The sequence below is a fragment of the Onychostoma macrolepis genome, chromosome 16 (assembly GCF_012432095.1).
Source record: "Onychostoma macrolepis isolate SWU-2019 chromosome 16, ASM1243209v1, whole genome shotgun sequence".
NCBI classification, from domain to species: Eukaryota; Metazoa; Chordata; class Actinopteri; order Cypriniformes; family Cyprinidae; genus Onychostoma; species Onychostoma macrolepis.
Window position 1 is genome coordinate 19,146,982 of NC_081170.1, and position 21,072 is coordinate 19,168,053.

At 36.9% G+C, this 21,072-nt stretch overlaps 2 protein-coding genes across 5 annotated transcripts; both read left to right on the forward strand.

The window, feature by feature from the left end:
* The first annotated feature begins 23 nt into the window (after positions 1-23).
* Positions 24-11,890, forward strand: znf384b (zinc finger protein 384 b). 4 transcript variants are annotated; one of them, XM_058745995.1, is made up of 12 exons: positions 25-872; positions 1,818-1,876; positions 2,249-2,477; positions 2,593-2,682; positions 3,246-3,385; positions 4,603-4,676; positions 5,313-5,537; positions 8,702-8,869; positions 8,995-9,073; positions 10,214-10,372; positions 10,468-10,810; positions 10,903-11,890. In XM_058745995.1, exons 2-11 carry the CDS (start codon positions 1,823-1,825, stop codon positions 10,786-10,788), a joined length of 1,539 nt encoding a protein of 512 aa, XP_058601978.1. In that variant the 5' UTR covers positions 25-872; positions 1,818-1,822; the 3' UTR covers positions 10,789-10,810; positions 10,903-11,890. The 4 variants fall into 4 exon arrangements, with proteins under 4 accessions (XP_058601979.1, XP_058601978.1, XP_058601977.1 ...); XM_058745994.1 differs by having other exon boundaries at positions 10,468-11,890; XM_058745996.1 differs by lacking the exon at positions 2,593-2,682 and having other exon boundaries at positions 24-872; positions 10,468-11,890.
* A 318-nt stretch (positions 11,891-12,208) lies between these two features.
* gnl1 (guanine nucleotide binding protein-like 1) lies at positions 12,209-20,853 on the forward strand. The gene is made up of 12 exons (XM_058747828.1): positions 12,209-12,417; positions 14,584-14,737; positions 14,855-14,991; positions 16,168-16,319; positions 17,023-17,094; positions 17,386-17,578; positions 17,675-17,773; positions 17,861-18,043; positions 18,573-18,751; positions 18,859-19,033; positions 19,168-19,308; positions 19,608-20,853. The coding sequence occupies exons 1-12, from the start codon at positions 12,345-12,347 to the stop codon at positions 19,856-19,858; spliced, it is 1,809 nt and encodes a 602-aa protein (XP_058603811.1). The 5' UTR covers positions 12,209-12,344; the 3' UTR covers positions 19,859-20,853.
* Positions 20,854-21,072: the final 219 nt, after the last annotated feature.

Consider the following 21,072-nt stretch of genomic DNA (forward strand, 5'->3'; position numbering starts at 1 on the left):
CAGAAAACATCTCTACGAAGATGTGAAGACTTGAGGGGTTTTATTTTTACAGTGTAATACAAATGGAAATACAACAGTAACTAAAGTGTTACAAAGCATAATCAGTTATAATAATAAACAAAAATGTACAAATGAAATTAAAAATAGGTGTGTTCACGTAGGCCTAAATTAAAAAAAACAAAACAAAACAAAAAACAGAATTTAATACGTCGTAGATATCCATAATTATGTACTTTATATTTGATAAATTCCATTTCGACACTTGCAATACAATTTTCATGCCATTTTATTAGATTTTCATACAATTTTAAAATTCCCTGATACCTTGTACATTTCCCATTCACATTTAATCGAGACAGGAAATTTGGAAACATGCATTTGTAGTGAAAAATCGAAACCTTATGAAAAAATATAAATCTTTTTAAAATTACATCTAAAGGACTAGAATACTGAAAAAGTACTCATCTTTAAGTGAAAAACTAAACGAAAAAAAATGTAAATTAATGATGAAATGAAATTAATGATGAAATTTCGCTAACAATAAATTCAAGGTCTAAATCATTGTTTTCATAAGATAGAATACTGTATTTTAGTTAAAGAGAACATCCTAAAACTATTTTCCTGGACATGTTTGACCTTACTGGACGGAAATGACGTCAGGACGCACGGGCAGCATTCGCGCCGCTCGGGAGGAAGTGCTGTGTAGACAGTTCGGCTAACTCCGTGAGAAAAGAAAAAAATAGAAAAAAAACACAAGGGAGGAAAAAAAAAAACTCATTGAAATTCTTCCATCGGGTGGGTTCGGAAAGACTTCACAAACTACTCCGATCGGAGGAAATCCCCGGCGGGCGAAGTAAAAGTCTTGAGAGCTGGTAATCGGTCTTTATTTTTCACTTTGAAGCTTGTTTTTTGGCTGTTGATGTGAGCCGCTGGCGCTGCTGTCGCCCGATCGCCGACACTCATGTGCCGGAAGTCTGCGTAAAACCGCCTCGGTCCCAGCGTCGACGTTTTTTTCCCCACTTGTTCTGTTTTTTTTTTTTTTTCTATCCTTTTTCGCCTTTCCTTTTTTATTTTAGCAGGCAGTAGTGTGAACGCGCGGGTCACGTCATGCTGTGGGCTGCAGGTCCGCTTTCGTTATCGTTCAGTAGATTCGCCGCAGCCTGTCAATAATATTCAGATATTTGGATGGGATGGGTTATTTGTTAATAAATATTAGAATATTTTTAATGTAATCAAAAAGCATGATTTTACAGTGCATTGTTTTTAATAAAGACTAAAGCAAAGCACATTCTCTTTTATGCAACAACATGATAAATTGCACCCAGATAAACACAAGAGCTACTATGAGCCCGACATCTGTAACATATAACCTAAACACAGAGACTCACGGGTGATGGTGGTGCTGTCATATGTAGTGCATTACAGTCACGTATGAGGGGTTTATAGCAACTAGCTAATGCGAAATGGATGATTTATTTGTTGCGGTGTTGACCATAAATAAACACATGATGGACACCAGCTCTTCCTGGATAAAATTCCCTGCATATAATTGTGTTATTGAAAGTGTTTATTAGTAAAATGTGCATTTACTATTGTTATTATTTTCTTTGTGAATCTTTTGTCAAATGATATCCCCCACAGGTCAATTTATTTGTAAATTAAATGTATATTGTTTAGTGTTAATTAAATGTTTATTGGTAAATTTAAATGTATAATGTATAACTCTGTCTCTATCCTTAACCTCTCACTTTAAAAGGTCAAAGGTTATAGTGTGTACACAGTTTTTGCTTATCAAAATGTTTACTTTCTTGTGTCAGGGGTGATGGAGGATTCCCATTTTAATTCTTCCTATTTCTGGTCCCCTGTACAGGGACAGGTAAGCACACTGATATACACATTTAAAATGTCTACATTTGAATGTTATGCTTGGCCTGTGTTAGCATTAATATATTACAAACTTAATGTATTTTCATGCTTTATATTGTATTTTACATTATATACACTAATGTTCAAATATTTAGGTTCAGTAAGATTAAAAAAAAATCAAATTAAAAAAATATATATTAATTAAAGCTGATAGTAAAAATGTTTACATTGTCACAAAAAATTTATAAATAAGTATTTTTGATCAAATAAATGCAGCCTTAGTGAACATATAAGACCTCTTTAACAAAAAAAACGCTATACAAACGCAAACTTTTTTTTTTTTTAACCAATTAACCAATAACCAAATGTTTTTGTCTTTTAGATTGAGAATGCTGTATTTCTCAATAAGGTAAAAGAGCAGCTTGGTCAGGACAAAGGCCCCATCTACTCACATGGCCCCGCCCACTATCCTACCACAGCAGTGGTGGCTGTTGCTGGGGGTGCCATGGATACAACAGCAAGGACACTAAAACAGGAGCATGCACAACCGTCTCAGTCCTCACACAGTATCACAGTGTTGCCGGTACCGCCTACAGGCATCATGACAGCAGGTATCAGACGTGTGATTATTATTAATTGCTAATGATTGCAGGGGTTTCTCTGGTTAGTTTATTTGCACTTTCTTTCACTTTCATAAATCTTCCATCACTGCCTCACTCTTTCTAGCGGGTTTGGTCACTCTGGTGTCTCCAGTGTCATCTGCTCAGTCCCTTATTCCTGGACATCCATCCACCACCATGATAACTGTCCAGACTGGTAATGCACCTTATTTCACATAAACATTAACATGCACACTGTATGATTTTTGCAACAATATTGCTATTTAAATGCTTTTTAGCATTTCCTTCTTTTCATTTTGATTGTTACTATCAAAATTATGCCAGATGTGTTCACAAGAAGGAGCAGCCATGACTTTCATTTTTTGCCCAGGCACAACCCGCTCTGACGTCTTTTTTTTTCTTTGCAGTATTGTGTCCCGATATTTACCGTAATTATGTTTTATATTTTTGCTTGTCCATGTCTGTCAGTTTTTTTTCTTTCTTGTGAAGTGACCTTGATCTGTAGGAAAGGTGCTTGATAAGTTTATTATCATCATCATTATTATATTGTACAAGTAAAACTTGTACCCGGCTTTTCAAGTGACCTTCATGGGTCCCCGTTCTAACTGAGATCACAAACATCTCTGTCTGTGTTGCTTGGCATTATTGCTCTCTAATTTTGTGTGTGCAACATGCCTGAGACAGGAACCGATACACTTATTGTCTCATCAGTCTTAGCTCACATAATTAAAGCATTTTACTCTTGCATGTCTCCATCAGACAAGAAAAATGACTCCATGCCCTGCTCACCAGTTATCATCCCGTTACCGTCGAAACGAGGCAGAAAGAAGAAAGAACCTCTCCCATTGGTTGGCTCACCTACTGGGACAGATCACTTGATTTTTGGTCTTTCAGGACAGGTATGACAGCCATGCATATGGAGGAATCCTTATTGATATTGTCTGAATAAGTGATTAGCCCAGATACAACTGTTCAAAAGTTTGGGATACTATTTTTTTTTTTTTTATGTAAGTCTTTTATTCTTCTGATGGCTGCATTTAGTTGATCAAAACAGTAGAAATAATGAAATACTATTACAATTTAAAATGTATGCATTTTAATATACTTTAAAATGTAATTTATTCCAGTGAATAAATCAGCAAAGCTGAATTTTCAATCTTCAGTGTCACATGATTCATCAGAAATCATTATAATATGCTGATTTGGTGCTCAAGAAACATTTCTTATTAATATCGGTGTTGAAAACAGTTGCATTTTGTGGAAGCTGATACATTCCTTTGATAAATAGAAATTTTCTACACTTGACCCTCTAACACTAGCACTGTTTAGTGCTGTCAAACGATTAATTGCAATTAATCGCATCCAAAATAAAAATTGTTGTTTACATAATATATGTATGTGTACTGTGTATATTTATGTATATATAAATACACACGCATACAGTATATATTTTGATGTACTGATGTTGATATTTCCATGTATATACATTTATATATTCATATTCTTATATTATGTATAAATATATTTAATATATAAATATAACATGTTTTTCTTAAATATATACATGCATGTGTTTGTATTTATATATAGGTAATAAATATACACAGTACACACACATATATTATGTAAACAAAAACTTGATGAATCGCGATTAATTGTTTGACAGCACTAAACTTGTTTTCTTTTTATTTATTATAAAAATGACCCTCTACCACCAATGTTCTCTATTCTTTTTCTAGTCTTTCAACTTGTTTTCTTTTTATTTAATTAAAAACAAAAATTGTCCCTCTAACACTAGTGTTCTCTGTTCTTTTTCTATTCTATCTACTTGTTTTCTTTTTTATTTATTATAAGAAAAAACCTTGCTATATGTACTGCGTTAGACTAACCGGGACTTGTCAAAGCACTTATGTATTATTGCTCTTTTGTTGGTTTTGATTGCTTCTTTTGTCCTCATTTATAAGGCGCTTTGGATAAAAGCATTTATTTGAAATAGAAATATTTTGTAACATTATAAATGTCTTTCTGTCACGTTTGATGATTAACAAACTTTTGAATGGTAATCTATTGCAAAGTAATTTTAAGATATAAGTAATAATTTTCCTTTTCTCTGCAGCATCATTCTGCCAACCCTTACAGTCTGTCTCCAGAAGAAGGACATGCTGGGAAAGAGGGTGGAAAAACATACAGGTAAGGCTTTCCATAAGGACATTGGCTCAGCATGCACTCAGTGTGTGTTCTTATGATCTATTAGAAGAGGCGAAGACAGAGGCAGGGATTCTTAAGCCACTTCATTTTCATGCTGCAGCAATGCATGGCCCTCCCGGCCGACACACACACACGCACGTACACTCTCCTGGCTTCAAGGCTTCGCAATGAGCATATCTGCGTGTTTGTCTGCTGTGCTTCAGTAGAAAGTGTGTTATCTTTTTCAGCAGCATGTGCGGCCTCAGCTACACACAACTACACACACACACACACACACACACACTCCTGTCACCCTCTTTGTTGCTCATTCATTACCCATCTGCACTTGCGTTTCTGGCTTCTCCCTCTCGTTTTTCTTTTCTGGAGACTAGAGTCTACGATTTCCTTCTGGATCGTTCTCTATTGAACTCTTCGTCTCTCACCCTCCTGCTCGTGTTGTCTCTTTCTCGCCTGTTTGTCATGTCTCATGTTTCTCCTTTCACTATTGATGGACCAGACTTGTAACTTTCCTTTTCTCTTTGTCCCGTTTCCATTTGTACTTTGTCTTCTCCCATGTTTTCCTTTTCTCTCATCCCTCTGTCCTCCCCTTGGTGTGTGTGTGTGTTTTTCTTTCTGTAGGTGCCGGATGTGTGGTTTGACGTTCTGCAATAAATCAGACATGCAGCTGCACTCCAAGTCGCACACGGAGGTGAAAGCTCACCAGTGTCCGCACTGCTCCAAATCCTTCGCTAACACCAGCTACCTGGCCCAGCACATCCGCATCCACAGCGGTGCCAAGCCCTACACCTGCTCCTACTGCCAGAAGGCTTTCAGACAGCTCAGTCACTTACAGCAGCACACACGGTATTCAGCACCGCACCTCAAGAGTGTGTGTGTTTGTGTGTGGGTGTCTGTGGCAAAGCAGGCGGGTGATGGAGAGTGTGTGTGTGATGGACCATAATTCAAACTTCCTCATGACATGATACACATTGATATCGTACTGCATCAAACATGTTAAAAAGAGCTTCAGGTGCTTCACTTTTGTCCAGTATTGTGTAGCATATTGATGCAGTAATATTACAATTCTGGCCGATCCTGATTTTCAAGATATCCATTTTCATACATAACCAATAAATGGCTGATATTACTGCTCTATACTTAAAAAAAAAAAAAAAAAAAAATACAACACTCAAATCAGTAGTTATAAATGCGTCACGTACTTGTGCAGCATCACAACAATATAATGTATAATATAAATAATGGATATTTATTTTGAGATTTGCTAAACTTTTGTCCAGTATCGTGCAGTGTATGGATGCAACAGTATTAAAATTCTGTTCGATCTTGACAGGATGATATTTATTTTCAAATATGACATTATTATTATGATTAGAGTTCAATACCATAAGACAGACAAGCAAACTAATTTAAATGAATAATTATAAATTAGTGCTGTCAATCGATAAAAAAAAAAAAAGAATAAATCGCACATTTCTTTCTGAAATTAATCGTGATTAATTCCACCTAACAGTAAAGTTTTTAAATATATTTTTATATTCCAATAATTTCACATTCGATTTTCAAATTAATCTAGAAACAACATAAAGTGACTAATCTAGAAATAACCAGTGACTATAGCTATTCACTATTACAGTTTAATTGAGAGCTATCAGTCTTAACATTTATTAGACTTTAAAAAAATAACAGCTTCTAATTTAAGGGAGCTTAAAACAATCTTCACATAAACCCAATATAATAAGTGTCATATTTACCTGTGCCCTTCAGCAAGTAGGAAATTAAATAAAGTTATCTAACACTAAATTCTAAGTATAGATAAATCCTTAAAGCTACAAAAGTTATTTATTGTTCTTTAATTAACAGATACCACAGCAGCTGGGTTATTAAATTATTTGGCTGCTATTACTTTAAGAGCTGTCACTGCTGAACGTGACGCGGATCTGACACGCATGCTTATAGTTTCATTCATGCTTTAATATGAAATCATACAGGCTACGAGCACAGTATAATGGCTGACAGGACAGGAAAATTCCTTTTTACTGACATATGGCCAGACAACATCTCATCTGACTGTTTACTGTTGTTTTATTGAAGCTCCTCATCACCTGTACATTATCCACGCTCCTTTGACTCGCGCCTAGCGCTGAAGCGAAGTTGGAGTGTGCATCTGAAAAGTCGCCAGTTTTATGTGTTCATAAAGACATTCTGCGGTTAAATAAATGCAGTTCTTTCCAGAAAAAAAAGAGACAGAAGCAGCAGTTGTGAGTGGGGTGGCACTTAGCATAATGAGAAACCGTTTTAAAGATTTATTTTTGACATTTTCGCCTTTATTATGATAGGACAGATCGGAACTAACAGAAAACAAAGTGGGAGAGAGAAAATGGGGCTGGGATCAAGAAAGGTCCTCGAGTCGGTATTCGAACTCGGGACGCCCATAGCACAACAATGCTGTATGTCGGTGCACTGCCTACCTACAAGGCTATCGGGACCATTTTAGATAAATTTAGATGTATTTTTAAAGCAGTTTTTACAATACATATCATTACAAAGCAATATGTTACACTATTACATTAATTATTGCGTAAAATTATTTTTCGCACACCTATTTGCAGCCACCTGGAGGTTATTGGATCCTGGTCTGTAGAACATTATATGAATAAACATTAAAATTATTGGTACTAGGACCAGTATTGCAGTATTGTGGGCCACAAGTGAGTGTGCAGAAAAATTGGAAAGAAAAGATAAATATTTAACTAAATGTAATTTTAGGGCTGTCAAAGTTAACGTGTCAACTTAAAATATTTACACATTAATAATGATAATAATGTAACACATTGATTTATGTATGTAATGTAAAAAGTGCTTAATAAATCTAACTTGGAAATTTTTCTCTGTGGCATTATTTTCATAAAGGCCTAATGCTAGTGTCAGGGAGGCTATTTAATTTTTTTCCCCCATTTCCAAAGCGGTAGCTGACAGTGTTTTCAGCCCACTTACTTTATGAATAACCGACAAAAAGCCTGCGTGGTTAAAGTGCTTCTTGTGACCTCCGCATTTTGCTTTCTGTTGTGCTCCATCTAGCAGTTTTTGAAAGCAAACACGTGTTCTGGGTGTCCACCCTCTGAGACATTCTGCGGTCACGGTGGAAAGGTTGACAACAGGGCCTCATCCTCTCTTGCTTGTTGCTATAGCAACATACTCTGATGATAGTTTGCTTATATGTAAGTTTATGTGTAATGGACTGTGTAATTATATACCACAGTCTTTATAATGGCGCAGCTGATGTCACCATGTGTAGTGGGCAGATTACACATTAAATATGCCTCACCGATGGAGGAAAAATTGCTAGAAGAAACTAAAACTTGTCAGGAAAAGTTCTCAGGTTTCAAAAAATGAAAGAAATATCATTTTATGTATTTTTTTTCTATATTTCCCTTTCATTTCGTTCTCTGTTTAATTTATTTCTCCTCTGGCACACTTTTTATTACTGCAGACTACTTAAACTTTTACACCACACTGTGGAGCTTTAACACACACACACACACACACTGACTGAAGGATTGAACTAAAATTGCAGCTGTCAGTGAAAGCCCAGTTCTCTTTGACTCTACATTATCGTCCCATAACTGTGTAGAAGTTTTATGAGGTTTTGCCCCGCTCTGAAATAGAGGTCACATAAAGGTTTCGTCCACTCCTGATCACACTTGAACGTGGGATTGGGCTCTGCTGCTCACAGAGTTCCTGTGAGGATTTAGTGCAAATGTTTTCTTGAGAAATGGATCTGCCCTTTCTCTAACCTCATTCAAACACCTACCACACCACTTTCAAATGTCTTTGAAATACACTGCACACTTTTGACAATTGTTGGCAGTACTGATAGGGACCACCTAAGAAAGGTCAGCTGAGTGAGTATAGAAATGAAGAATATTGTCGTGTCAAATATTTGTGTAGTGTGTGTAAATTATTGAATGAGCCCCTGAGTAAGCATGTTGGTCTTTCCTTCTTTGCAGAAACCACACAGAATCCAAACCTCACAAGTGTCCTCACTGCACGAAATCATTTGCCAACACAAGCTACCTTGCTCAGCATGTGCGAATACACACAGGAGTCAAACCTTACACCTGTAACTACTGCCAGAAGACCTTCAGACAGCTCAGTCACTTACAACAACACCAAAGGTACCACACAGAATGTGTTTTCCTTTCAGTTGTTTTTTCATTTATTATTTGTGTTTGCACCTGCTTTATTATTCAGTTGAGTTTTCCATTAATTTCTTATCTTTTGACATTTTGTGCCTGTTCAGGATCCACACAGGAGACAGGCCATACAAATGTTCACATCCTGGTTGTGAGAAGTCTTTCACTCAGCTTTCTAACCTACAGGTGACATACTCTGTTTCTTTATTTAAATATATTACGTCAGTTTTTTAAGTGTTACTTTTACCTGTAAGCTCTTTTCCATGAAGTGAAAGTAAATGGTGACTGAGTAAAGGATGTGCACAGTTCAGAGTTAAATTTCTAATGCCTTTTGTAAGGTTTGGCCTTACAGATAGATGTACGTAGATATATACTACAGTTCAAAAGTTTGGGGTCCATTTTTCTTGAAATAAGTGATACTTTTATTCAGCAAAAACACAATAAATTGATCAAAAGAGGCAGTAAAGACATTTATAATGTTGCAAAAGATTTCGGTTTCAAATAAATGCTGTTCTTTTGAACTTTCCATTAATCAAAGAATCCTGAAAAAAAATGTATCATGGTTTCTCCAAAAATAATCAGCACAACTGTTTTTAACATTGATATTTAACCAAAGGATCATGTGTCTCTGATAACTGGAGTAATATCTGCTGAAATACAGTTTTGCCATCACAGGAATAAATTATATTAGAAAATAAATTACATTAGAATACAGAAATTTTAATTATAAAAATATTTCACAATATTACTTTTTTTTTTTTTTTTTTACCTTTTTTGTTTTTTTTTAACCAATAGATGGAGCCTTGGTGAGCATAAGCGACTTCTTTCAAAAACATTCAAACATCTTGCTGACCCCAACTTTTAAACAGTAGTATATATAGATGAATAGATAGATCTTTCTGTCATTCCGATTCAGATTCCTCTTTTACTTCCTGTGGGATGTGGCCAATTCAATTTATATTCAAATTCATGAATTGAAAGGGAGCCAATTCTTCTCTAATCCTTCTTCTTCTTCAATTCTTGAATTTGTCAGACGCCTGCTCCAGCAGTCAAGCAACATTTTCAGTAAATAGTGACATACATTTTTGCCTGTTCCTCACACTAAACTATCGTACACCTTCAAAAGACTTAAAACAAGCACCCAAGTCTTATGGGTTGTTTTATGATGCTGTTAGGAGCTTGACAACCCTTGCTTCTCTTCCACTTTCATTGTTTGCAAACAAGCAGCTCTGATTTGGACAGGTTTGGAGCAACATGGTGTGAGTAAATAATGATTTTTTTTGGGGTGAATTGTCACTTTAATATTTTTCTCTCAATCTTTTACAGTCTCATCGGCGTCAGCACAACAAGGACAAGCCGTATAAGTGTCACCACTGTAACCGTGGTTATGTAGACGCAGCCAGCCTGGAGGTTCATCTGTCCACTCACACAGTCAAGCACGACAAACTCTACTCCTGTGGTTTATGCAACCGCACATATACCTCGGTACAAACATCAGCGCCTAGTCTCTCACCATAAATGAGCAGCATTCCCAATTAATTTTCAAAATGAACCTAATATGAATCACTTTCTGTCTGTAGGAAACATATCTGATGAAGCACATGCGAAAACACGCCCCAGATATGCTTCCGTCTCCACCCGGATCAAACCAACAGAATCACAGCCCCGGTCACGCAGGAGGAAGTAGCTCGGATAGAGACGGGCAAAGCCAAGCCGAGAGGAACAATGCCTTCATCCAGCCGGTCGGTGCACCGTGCATATTCGACTTGAATCAATACAAACCAGTACCCTCTGCAGATGTGCGATATAAAACTGTCAGTGTATCTGACATCTCCCCTCACAAAGACCTCTGCATCACTGTGGAGGCGTCTGCCATACAGGTGCAACACCTAAACTCATGAGGAATCCCATGAAACTTTGGAGGTTAGAAAATTTTTTTGTAATTGACGAGATCCACACAGAGCTGTGGATATAGAATGACTTTTCTTACTCTATACCTTTTTATTTGTATGAAGGAGCAAGTGGATTTAAACGGACAAAATTGAAGAAAACAGACTTTTGTATTTTTTTGCAATCCTGATCTTCCTCCCAAAAGCTTCCTTGAAGACTGTTGCTGTTTCAGTGGGTACCCAGCTCATATCTCATGTCTTTTTCCTGAAATTTCCATTTATCTTGTTTGTATGATTGTCTGCGTCTGTAGTTGTTGGTACGATCACTGCATTGTCAACATTAATATTGTTACTGTCAATGAGAACAGAAATATTGTGTCTTGCACAGTATGTATGGGAATTGTTGGTCTGTTTTTGTTTTTAAAAAGGGAAATTTGTTTGCAGTCACATACGTAAAAAAGCACGTATATATGGTTAAAAGATGTATTGTGTGTGAATGAGTAAAGGACAACAGTAAAAGATGTGTGTCAACTAATGTCGATGGCAAATATCTAATGAGATGGTGTTTTTCTTGAAAAATGATCCTGTTTAGTATTTCCATTTGCAGATGACATGTAATATTCCATTATTCCATTAATAGAGTATATAATATTCTATTGTAACTACTGTTATCAAAATAACTGTTAACATGCAACAACTTCTAGGCATTAACAAAAACAGATTAGTGTGCATTAACCCTTTAAAACAATATGAAAAAAAAAAAGAAAAGAAATTATTGCTTCTAATGTGCCTCCTTGTGATAATCTGTTTTATAATCTCTGTTGACTGTCATCCTGGGTTTTTCAATAATTTTTATTTATTGCATTAGCAAGTAGTATTGCCTTTTATAATAACTAAATCATTAAGTAAGAACATAGAATATTATTATTAATGTTTTTATTATTATTATTATTCCTCCAGAACCAACAAGGACCCTCGTCGGTTTAGAGAACTGAGTTACTTTCTTTGTGGTTTGTAGATTTTTAACTTTAATAAGATTTGTAAATTCCCTCATGATGTAATGTAAAACAGTTGTTTGTCAGATGTCAAAAAAACAATACAAAACAATATGAAGAACCACAGAATGAATTATTTGTGCTTAACTTTGTATATAATTTCAGATTTATCTGTAGTTAATTATACTTAAATTTAAGACAATTAATGGTGTTTCTAACATTCCATTGTATAACAGTCAGTTTCATTTCAGTGACAGACTGCACCACTAGTCAAAAACATGGGGGTCAAAATTACTTACTGCTTTATCGTTTGATTTTAGTAAACAGTAGTCGCATGAAGTGAACAGAGGTAGTAAAAAAACAGAGCAATTGAACATAGTCGATCAAATGTATTTCTGACACCTTGCGTTGAATCCTTGAAGACTATAATGGTAGAGTCCACCCGTCAGTGGGCGGTGTCACAGAAAAGTCCACGCGAGTAACGGAGAAACTTCACGAATGTAAATATAAAGCGTACAAGGAGGATACGTCCTCGCGCATTATTTCTGTTTTCTTCTTTTGACTAATGCGAACATGCCACGCAAAAAGCCTTTTAGTAACAAACAGAAAAAGAAGCAGCTCCAGGTGAAACGCGAGAAAAAGAGAGGTGGGTAACGTTAACTAGCTTAGCTGAGTTAGCGCGCCGCGAGCTGAACGCGCTCGCAGACGTGCTACATTAGCCACGTGACGCATTGTTTTATGATTTGTATTTTAGTGTGTAGTAATGTAAACAGGTTCCCCCATATTATAGCATATATTGAGCTACAGTGCCTCTGCAACTACTTTGTTTGCTAAGTTTGTTGTGCTAAGTTGTAAGCAAACTTGACAGGCTCAGAGCAGCGCTGAATTTCACGCCCAGCAACAATATAAATGCATCATAAGTGAGCTTGATGTGGAGGTTGTGTGCAGTAAACAACTCTGGTCTTGACAGGTCGAACGTCTCACACCCGAGCAGTTATGTTTCTGTATAGACTAAATTGCGATTCTGATTTGTCAACTGTGAAAGGAGGTGATTATGATACGCATTTCGAGCAGCTCGTGTTTTGCTGTAGTTGGCGCCTGTGTTATGCGGTATATAAGTGCGCAGACTCAGCGTGAAGTTACGTAACACAAAAACAAAAGCGATCAATACACACTAAGGCAGGCTGAATTAGCTGCTGGTCGCCTGCAGTTCTGTACGTGTTCAGGTCCAGTACACGGCAAAACCAGCTAAAACAGGTGCAGATGAATTAGTTAATAATTTCATAATCATGCCATCAGTATAAAGCACACTGCACTATTCTCATAGGAACTATAATGGCTACAAAGTGTTAATTATGGAGGGATATGTCTGGTTTCTGAAGGTGCTTTCATATATTAAGGCCTTGAAAGGTCTTAAATCAGAGCAGAAGCATAAATGGCATAAAATTTTGCATGCACTATATATATATATATATATATATATATGTTAGTGCTATCAAACGATTAATCGCTTCCAAAATAAAAGTTTTTGTTTGCATAATATGTGTGTGTGTTCTGTGTATATTTATTATGTATATACAAATACACACACCTGCATGTATATATTTTGAAAATATTTACATGTCTATATTTATATTCATATAATATATATTATAAATAAATATATGTAATATATAAAAAAATATATATTTCTGAAATCTGTACATGCATGTGTGTGTGTATTTATATATACATAAGAAATCTACACAGTACACATACATGTATTATGTAAACATTTAATTTTGATGATTAGAGCTTACAGCTCATGAAAGTAAAAAATCCAGTATCTCAAAATATTAGAATATTTACATTTGAGTTTGAATAAATGACCATCCCTACAGTATAAATTCCTGGTATCTCTTGTTCTTTGAAACCGCAATAATAGAGAAAACTGCTGACTTGGCAATGATCCAGAAGACAATCATCGACACCCTCCACAAAGAGGGTAAGTCACAGAGGGACATTACTGAAAGGGGTGGCTGTTCACAGAGTGCTGTATCAAAGCATATTAAATGCAAAGTTGACTGGAAGGAAGAAATTGGGTAGGAAAAGGTGCACAAGCAACAGGGATGACCGCAAGCTTAGAATACTGTCAAGCAAAGCCGATTCAAACACTTGTGAGAGCTTCACAAAGAGTGGACTGAAGCTGGAGTCAGTGCATTAAGAGTCACCACGCTCAGACGTCTTCAGGAAAAGGGCTACCAAGCCCTACCAGGCTGCCAAAATTGATTGAGTTTATGCTTAAAACAAGAACAAACATCTGTAAGTGGGGTATGAATTTTTTTTTTCATACCTAATCTAAGAATCTAAACATTCTTAAATGAAGATACAATGGGTATGAAAAAAATGTGCATCTTCATTTAAGAATGTTTAGATTCTTAGATTAGATTTGCACTGGAAAACATACAAAAAGACAGAGGAAGAACATCACTGTATTGCAATGTGATCAGAAGGTACAGAAGTGGTTGTAGCTATTTTTATTTGTTAAATGAATTAAAAAGTAATGGAGATCTATTGGAAGTTGTATTTTAAAACTTTGAAACTTTGCTAAGATGTTTTCATTTACAGACTGTATTGACTTATTGTGTTCCTTTTGATTTATTCCTTACACTTCGTTACTTGGTCTTAAAAAGTCTTAAATTTACCTTCATAAAACCTGCAGAAACTCTGGATTGGATTCAAAAATGAAAAGAAAAAAACCTCAGGAATCATTTCTTTGCTTTGGAGTCACGTTCAAAATAGAAAACACTTTTTAATGTTTGTGTGCGTGCAGGAGAAACCGGTTCGAGTCACAGTAGCCGAAATGCCAGTGTGGAGAGAGGACCTGGCAGAAACAGACAGTCGGATACATCAGACAGCGAGACGACAGACATCAGGAGGATCAACCATCAGCCTGGCACCAGAGATGGCAGATATGACCCTAACAGGTGAGTCAGGACAGGTGAAACAGTCAGTCCAGCTTTGTCTTATTAATTTAACATGAGATATTTTGGCAGGGGCATGTATTGTACTGTTTGTCAATTTTATAATGGCTTGTTTTGCAGATTCCGACTGCACTATGAGAAGGAGAGCAAGGAGGAAGTGGAGAAGAGGAAGAAAATAGCAAGGGAGAAAATCCTGAAGCCGGTGGCAGAAAAGGAACTAGAGATTGAGATGACCCAGATCTACCCAGAAGAGAAGGGTATTTATGCTACTGTGTAACTTGAAGTGGTGACAGAGTGTTATGATGATAAACTTTGCATTTGAGGGAATTGTTTTCACAAAACTAGCTGAAATGTCACCTTCGCAATTACACCATCAGATGCTGCAGCATCCGTTGCAAAAAAGAGTGCATAGTGTGACTTTTCTGTCAAATAGATGGGTCAATGACTGTCTGTCAAAAATTCTGCATCTGTTTACGTCCATTTGCTGTAAATGAGAAAAGGAGATGTGTTTGCGATATTAAAATTCTGTACTCTTTTGCATAAACAACTGAAAAATCAAACACTAAAATATAACATACGCACAGAATACTGTTAAAAATGTTGGGGTTGATACAATTTTTTTAAGTTTCTTAAATAAGTCTTATATGCTCACCAAGGTTGGATTGGATTAAAAATACAGAGAAATTTGTAATTTTGTGAAATATTATTCCAATTTAACATAACTTTTTTTTTTTTTTTTTTTCTATTTTAATATACGTATTTGTAAAATGTAATCTATTCCTGTGAAGGCAAAAGCTGAATTTTCAGCAGGCATTACTATAGACTTCAGTGTCACATGATCCTTCAGAAATCAATCTAATATGCTGATTTGGTGCTCAAGAAATTTATTTTAATAAGAATGTTGAAAACATTTCAATATTGCTTATTATTTTTCTAAAAATCATGATACGTTTTTCAGGATGAATATAAATGTAAAGGATTCAAAATAAATGCTTTTTTAAAATGTCTGTATTGTCATTTTAATCTATACAAAAAAAAAAAAAAAACAGACTTGCACAAACAGTGACGTGACGTGTAGCCAAGTATGATGTCCCATACTTGGAATTTGTGCTCTGCATTTTACCCGTCCCAAGTGAACACACACACACACACACACGTACCATGAACACACACCTTGAGCAGTGGGCAGCCATCTCTCTTCAACCATTAGGCCAAAACTGCCTGCATCTATTTAATGCATCTTTGCTGAATAAACGTATTAATTTTAAAAATAATAATAATAATAATCATACTGACCCCGAACCTGTTACCCATTTTGTCATCAAATTACCAGCAAAAATATCTAGGCTATATTTTGAATTTTACTGTGATATTGGTTTTGGTCCATGTTGTTAAGTCTTAATTCATTTCATTTTCATTTTGTCTAATAACAGGCCTGGATTTCCCACGGCGGCCCTCATGGCATTACAGCATGCGGCGAGAGGAGTTGCTGCGGAAAGAGGAGAAGTCATTTCTGGAGTATCTGGAGGCTCTTCACTCCAAAAACCCACCCGGTACCCTCAGCCACTTCGAGCACAATCTCGAGGTGAGGCATGTTCTGTTTGCAAACACTACACGACTGAAGTACTTTGAAAAATCATTTTTATCAGCAACCAGAATTTGATTGCTGCTGAGTCAATAGCATTTTTTTATTGCGCTTGAGCATCTGTTTGGCCAGACAGTGCTGGAGGCAAACACTGTTAAGTGTTCAAATTCACTGATTTATGAGCCGTTGCTTTTCTCTAGCTATGTGACACATAAAACTGTTGTGTTTGCTTAGTGCAAAAGGAGCAACACTTTTTTTCAACAGTTAAAATGTATAACACTAATTAGTATGCATATTTGGCTGCAGACAACAGAAGCACCACAGTATTGTGCAAATAATTTTAAGACAAACAGGCTTTGTTTCTAAGAACTCATAAACGTGCATCTAAAGGTTTCAACCACTTAGCTGTGCAGAGCATTGGATCACAGTGAATTCATTGTTTTTAACAGTCTCCAATTTTCAGATAGTTTTGGATTAATGTAGAAAATGGAGACCATAAAATGCCTGAGCCAAAAACCTCTCAAGTCATTATTTTACCTAAAGTGGGCCAAAGGACTACAAACAAGTTGGCTAATCCGAAAGAATGTGAATAACAGATTACTGAAATTCAGACAGCCTGTATAACAACTATTTGTAAAAATTCACTTTTTGTTTTTTCTTTTCTACTACTGACTGGCTGACTGACTCTTTCTTTCTTTCTCAGACATGGAGGCAGCTGTGGAGAGTATTGGAGATGTCTGATGTCATTCTCCTCATAGTGGATATCAGACACTCAGTGAGTGTGCGACTGTAACGCCTGTTGAAACTTTTAGCAGTTTTCAAAAGATCATCAAAATTGCATAGGCATTACTCCTTATGTGGAAGTGTCAAATTATGCAAACTGAAGTAATAAAATCTCCACTAGGTGGGGCCAGAGATTATATTACATTTAATCTCAGAAAACAGCACTTATTATACTGTGTGTTTTGAGCAAAAGAAAGATGGTGTGGAAGACACAGTGTATAGTACTTATAGTTGAGTCATCATTGCCATTCATTACAAGCAAACGTTATCACTCTGTCTGCAGGTGCTACATTTTCCTCCTGCTCTGTATCACTACATCACCGGTGAGTTAAAGAAGTACATCATTCTGGTGCTCAATAAAGTGGACTTGTGTCCCGCGCCGCTGGTTTTGGCATGGAAACACTACCTGACTAAACAGTTCCCACACCTGCACTGTGTCTGCTTCACCTCGCACCCAGGACTACCCTACAGCACACGTGAGAGAGTCTTTCCAGTATCATTGCTTGATCTATAATATGACAGATCAAAATAGACAAGAATCAAAGTGTCACCTTCATCTGTACTCTCTGCAGTTCTACAGAAGAAGAGGATAAGGAAGAAAGCAGGATGGAATCTGGCTGGAGGACCTTTTCACATCATGAGAGCGTGTCAGGAGATCACAGCAGGAAGAGGTTAGACAACTTCCTCCCAGACAACAAAATATCAGCACTGGAGAATACAGGGGAGTGTTAAATGATGATGATGGTTGTTGTTTGTAGTGGATTTGAGTAGCTGGGAGAAGAAGATCCAGAGGGATGCTGTTGCCATGGGAACAGAGAGGGATCAGGCTGATGATGGATCGGAATCTGTGTTGATGGAGCATCATAGTGACGTTGCCATGGAAATGAACAGCCCTACGCAAGAACTTTATAAAGATGGAGTACTAACATTGGGCTGCATAGGTAAAAACCTGAGATTGAAGTAACTATGAAATCAAAACTGACACTAATTTTAAGGAATATTGCAGTGTTTATTATATAAATGATTTAATTGTGCACATCATTATTTGAAAAAATAAAATAAATGAATAATAATAATAATGTGCCTTTTATAATCTTTAGTCAAAAACATTACAACATCTATTTCCTCACGACATGCATTTGCGCGAGTGTGAGAAAATAACCTATCCCTTATAGGAAACTGTCACTCACATGAGAAAGCAGTATTTAACAAATAACAATGAACCAGATCAAGTCAAGCTCTACATTTTTTGTTTTTTTTTCATTCAAGAAGCCATTTTGCTTGAATATATGTCAAAACAGGAAAGATAATATTATCACAATGTCCACTTCATGCTAAAACTGAAAAAGTGTTGTTCTACATCAATATCAGTTGCATATATCTTATTTGAAGTATCTTCTCCTCAGTGTGTACATTTAAATTCATTCGTGACTTTAAAATTCATGTGGAGTCTATCTGCACTTTCTCCAGGTTTTCCTAATGTAGGCAAATCTTCAGTGCTGAACAGTCTGGTTGGCAGGAAGGTTGTGAGCGTGTCTCGAACCCCAGGTCACACTAAATATTTCCAAACATACTACCTCACTCCCACTGTTAAACTGTGTGATTGTCCTGGGCTTGTCTTCCCTTCCCGAGTGGACAAGCAACTACAGGTAAAACCAGCATGATTCTGTATAATTTATGAAAGTTACGTCATTCAGTCTGTGTTTTGTTTATGTTTTTATGTGTGTGTGTGTGTGTTATTTATCTTCTCAAACAGATCCTGGCTGGTATATATCCAGTGTCCCAACTGCGGGAGCCTTACAGTTCAGTAGGATATTTGTGTGAACGGACCAACTTCCTGTCTGTGTTAAAGCTGACACATCCTGACCACAGCCCAGAAACCCCACAAGACCCCAAAACACAGGACTGGACAGCATGGGATGTGTGTGAAGGTGCCTGTCCTGTTTTCATTTGGCATCCTTCATTTCATATTTAACGTTCAACTGGAGGGAGAAACTTGGAGAGCTGAAGTTGTTTTTATTGGTTTTTCAATAGTCACAACTGTTTTTCTTTCTTTTTTTTAAAGCTTGGGCCGAGAGGAGAGGGTATAAAACTGCCAAGGCGGCACGTAACGATGTCTATCGAGCAGCCAATAGTCTCCTGCGTTTAGCCATCGACGGACGGCTGTGCCTATGTCTGCAACCACCTGGATACACTCAGAGTAAAGGTCAGAGGTCAAACCACTATCTTTCATGTCATCCACCACTCGAGACCAGATTTGGTGTGTAATTTCAATGTCCTCAGAATATTGTAGCACTAACATATGTTTTTGGTTTGCCAATTTTTAATGTAATTTTTATTAGGGCAAACTTGGAAAGACTTGTTTTGTAAAATGGACCCCAAAACAACTTTTTATAACTTCTTATATTGTTGAATGTTGCATCTGCATCTGCATCTGCATCTTCCATGTAATAATCTGTAAAGCTGATATGGCAGTAAATTGAAATACAATAACCATTTCTTCAGATGAATGGGAATCACACCCAGACCTGGCCGAGATCATTGCTCTACAGGGAAGGACGGAAGAAGTGGATGAGTGTGGTGACAGGGAAGACGACGAGGGCGAATCCAGTTCCGAGCTGGAGGAGGACAACGATCGAGATGCCGACGACGATGAGGATGCTGATGGGGATGATGAAGATGATACCGTGAAGGCTGACAGGAAGGGTCTGACTCTCAACATGTTCAGTGTGCTGGGAGAGAACGAGTGTGAGTGAGGGATGAGATCCATGATCATTCCATGTTCATGCATTCCAGTTTCTTTATTTATCACTGATCTCTTTATGACCATCTCATTTCAATCTGCAACTTGTCAATCAAAGGACTGTATAAAGTTTTGAATTTAAACGCTGCGCATTTATTTAGCATTTGACACTCGTTGCGTACTCATGGTTTGCGTACCCATCGTATAGACAACACACTCCCCATTTTACCTAATTTTACTGGTTTTGTGTTCTTTTTTTTTTTCAGTCTCTCTGTGCCTCTGTACCTTCCTTGCTTTTCATTTATCATCATCAGAAATTTATCAAAATGTTTGGAAAACTTTTGTACCTCCTGCATGCAGCCTTTTCCCTTTTTAAGAGGGCATAAGGAATGTCTGTACAACCAGTGATTGTACAATCAGTGTTACTAAACAAACATTGATGAACACAATCACTGATTTATCATCAATCTCAAAGCAGTGATGCCAAAGGTCAGGTGAGGTCAAACGTCACTGCTTTGACCTCAAACTGTGAGTTGCCCATGTGAATGTATTTTACCCTCAATCTCAGTACCGTAAACCTCTGCATGCAGGGCAGAACCAGCCGTGTTTGAGGAACAGAGATAGAGGCCAGGAACAGGCTGTTGACTTCAGAAGATTATTCTGATAAAAAGATGTTATGGACACTTGAAGCACTTTTTAAAGGAAGTGGCAGCAACCAGCAGTCTTTTATTGTTGAATACTTTAATTTCTGAGCAGATATATTACGTTTATTATGCAGGCAATGAAGTGAGAGCGTTGTTTAGGGTTGCGGTGGGAGTGATGTTCTAGACTATGCAAAGTTTACAGAGATATCAGAAAAACCTGATAGAATTGTTCCAGTTATAGAAGTGCGATTGTGTAACACATGCACACTAACACAAGCCACTTGAAGATTTTGGAGTCATGTTGTTTTGGACTAAAAAGTGCATTTGTTAGAGAGTGGGTTGGTTTTGAAGAACTCGACTTTTGCTATAGGACTCAGGTAACAATGATGATGTGCAGAGATACCGATACAAGGGTGCTGGTCTCCTGCTTTTCAGCCTCCAGTCCTGCATGCCCTTGCTTAGGGATTTCATGTGGGTGTGTCTTTATTTGTGTGGGTGTGATTGTGTGTGGATCATTCTTTCTTCATTAAAATGTTATTATACTGACAGAAACAGCCCTCTGCAATAAAAATGTTCCCCTAAC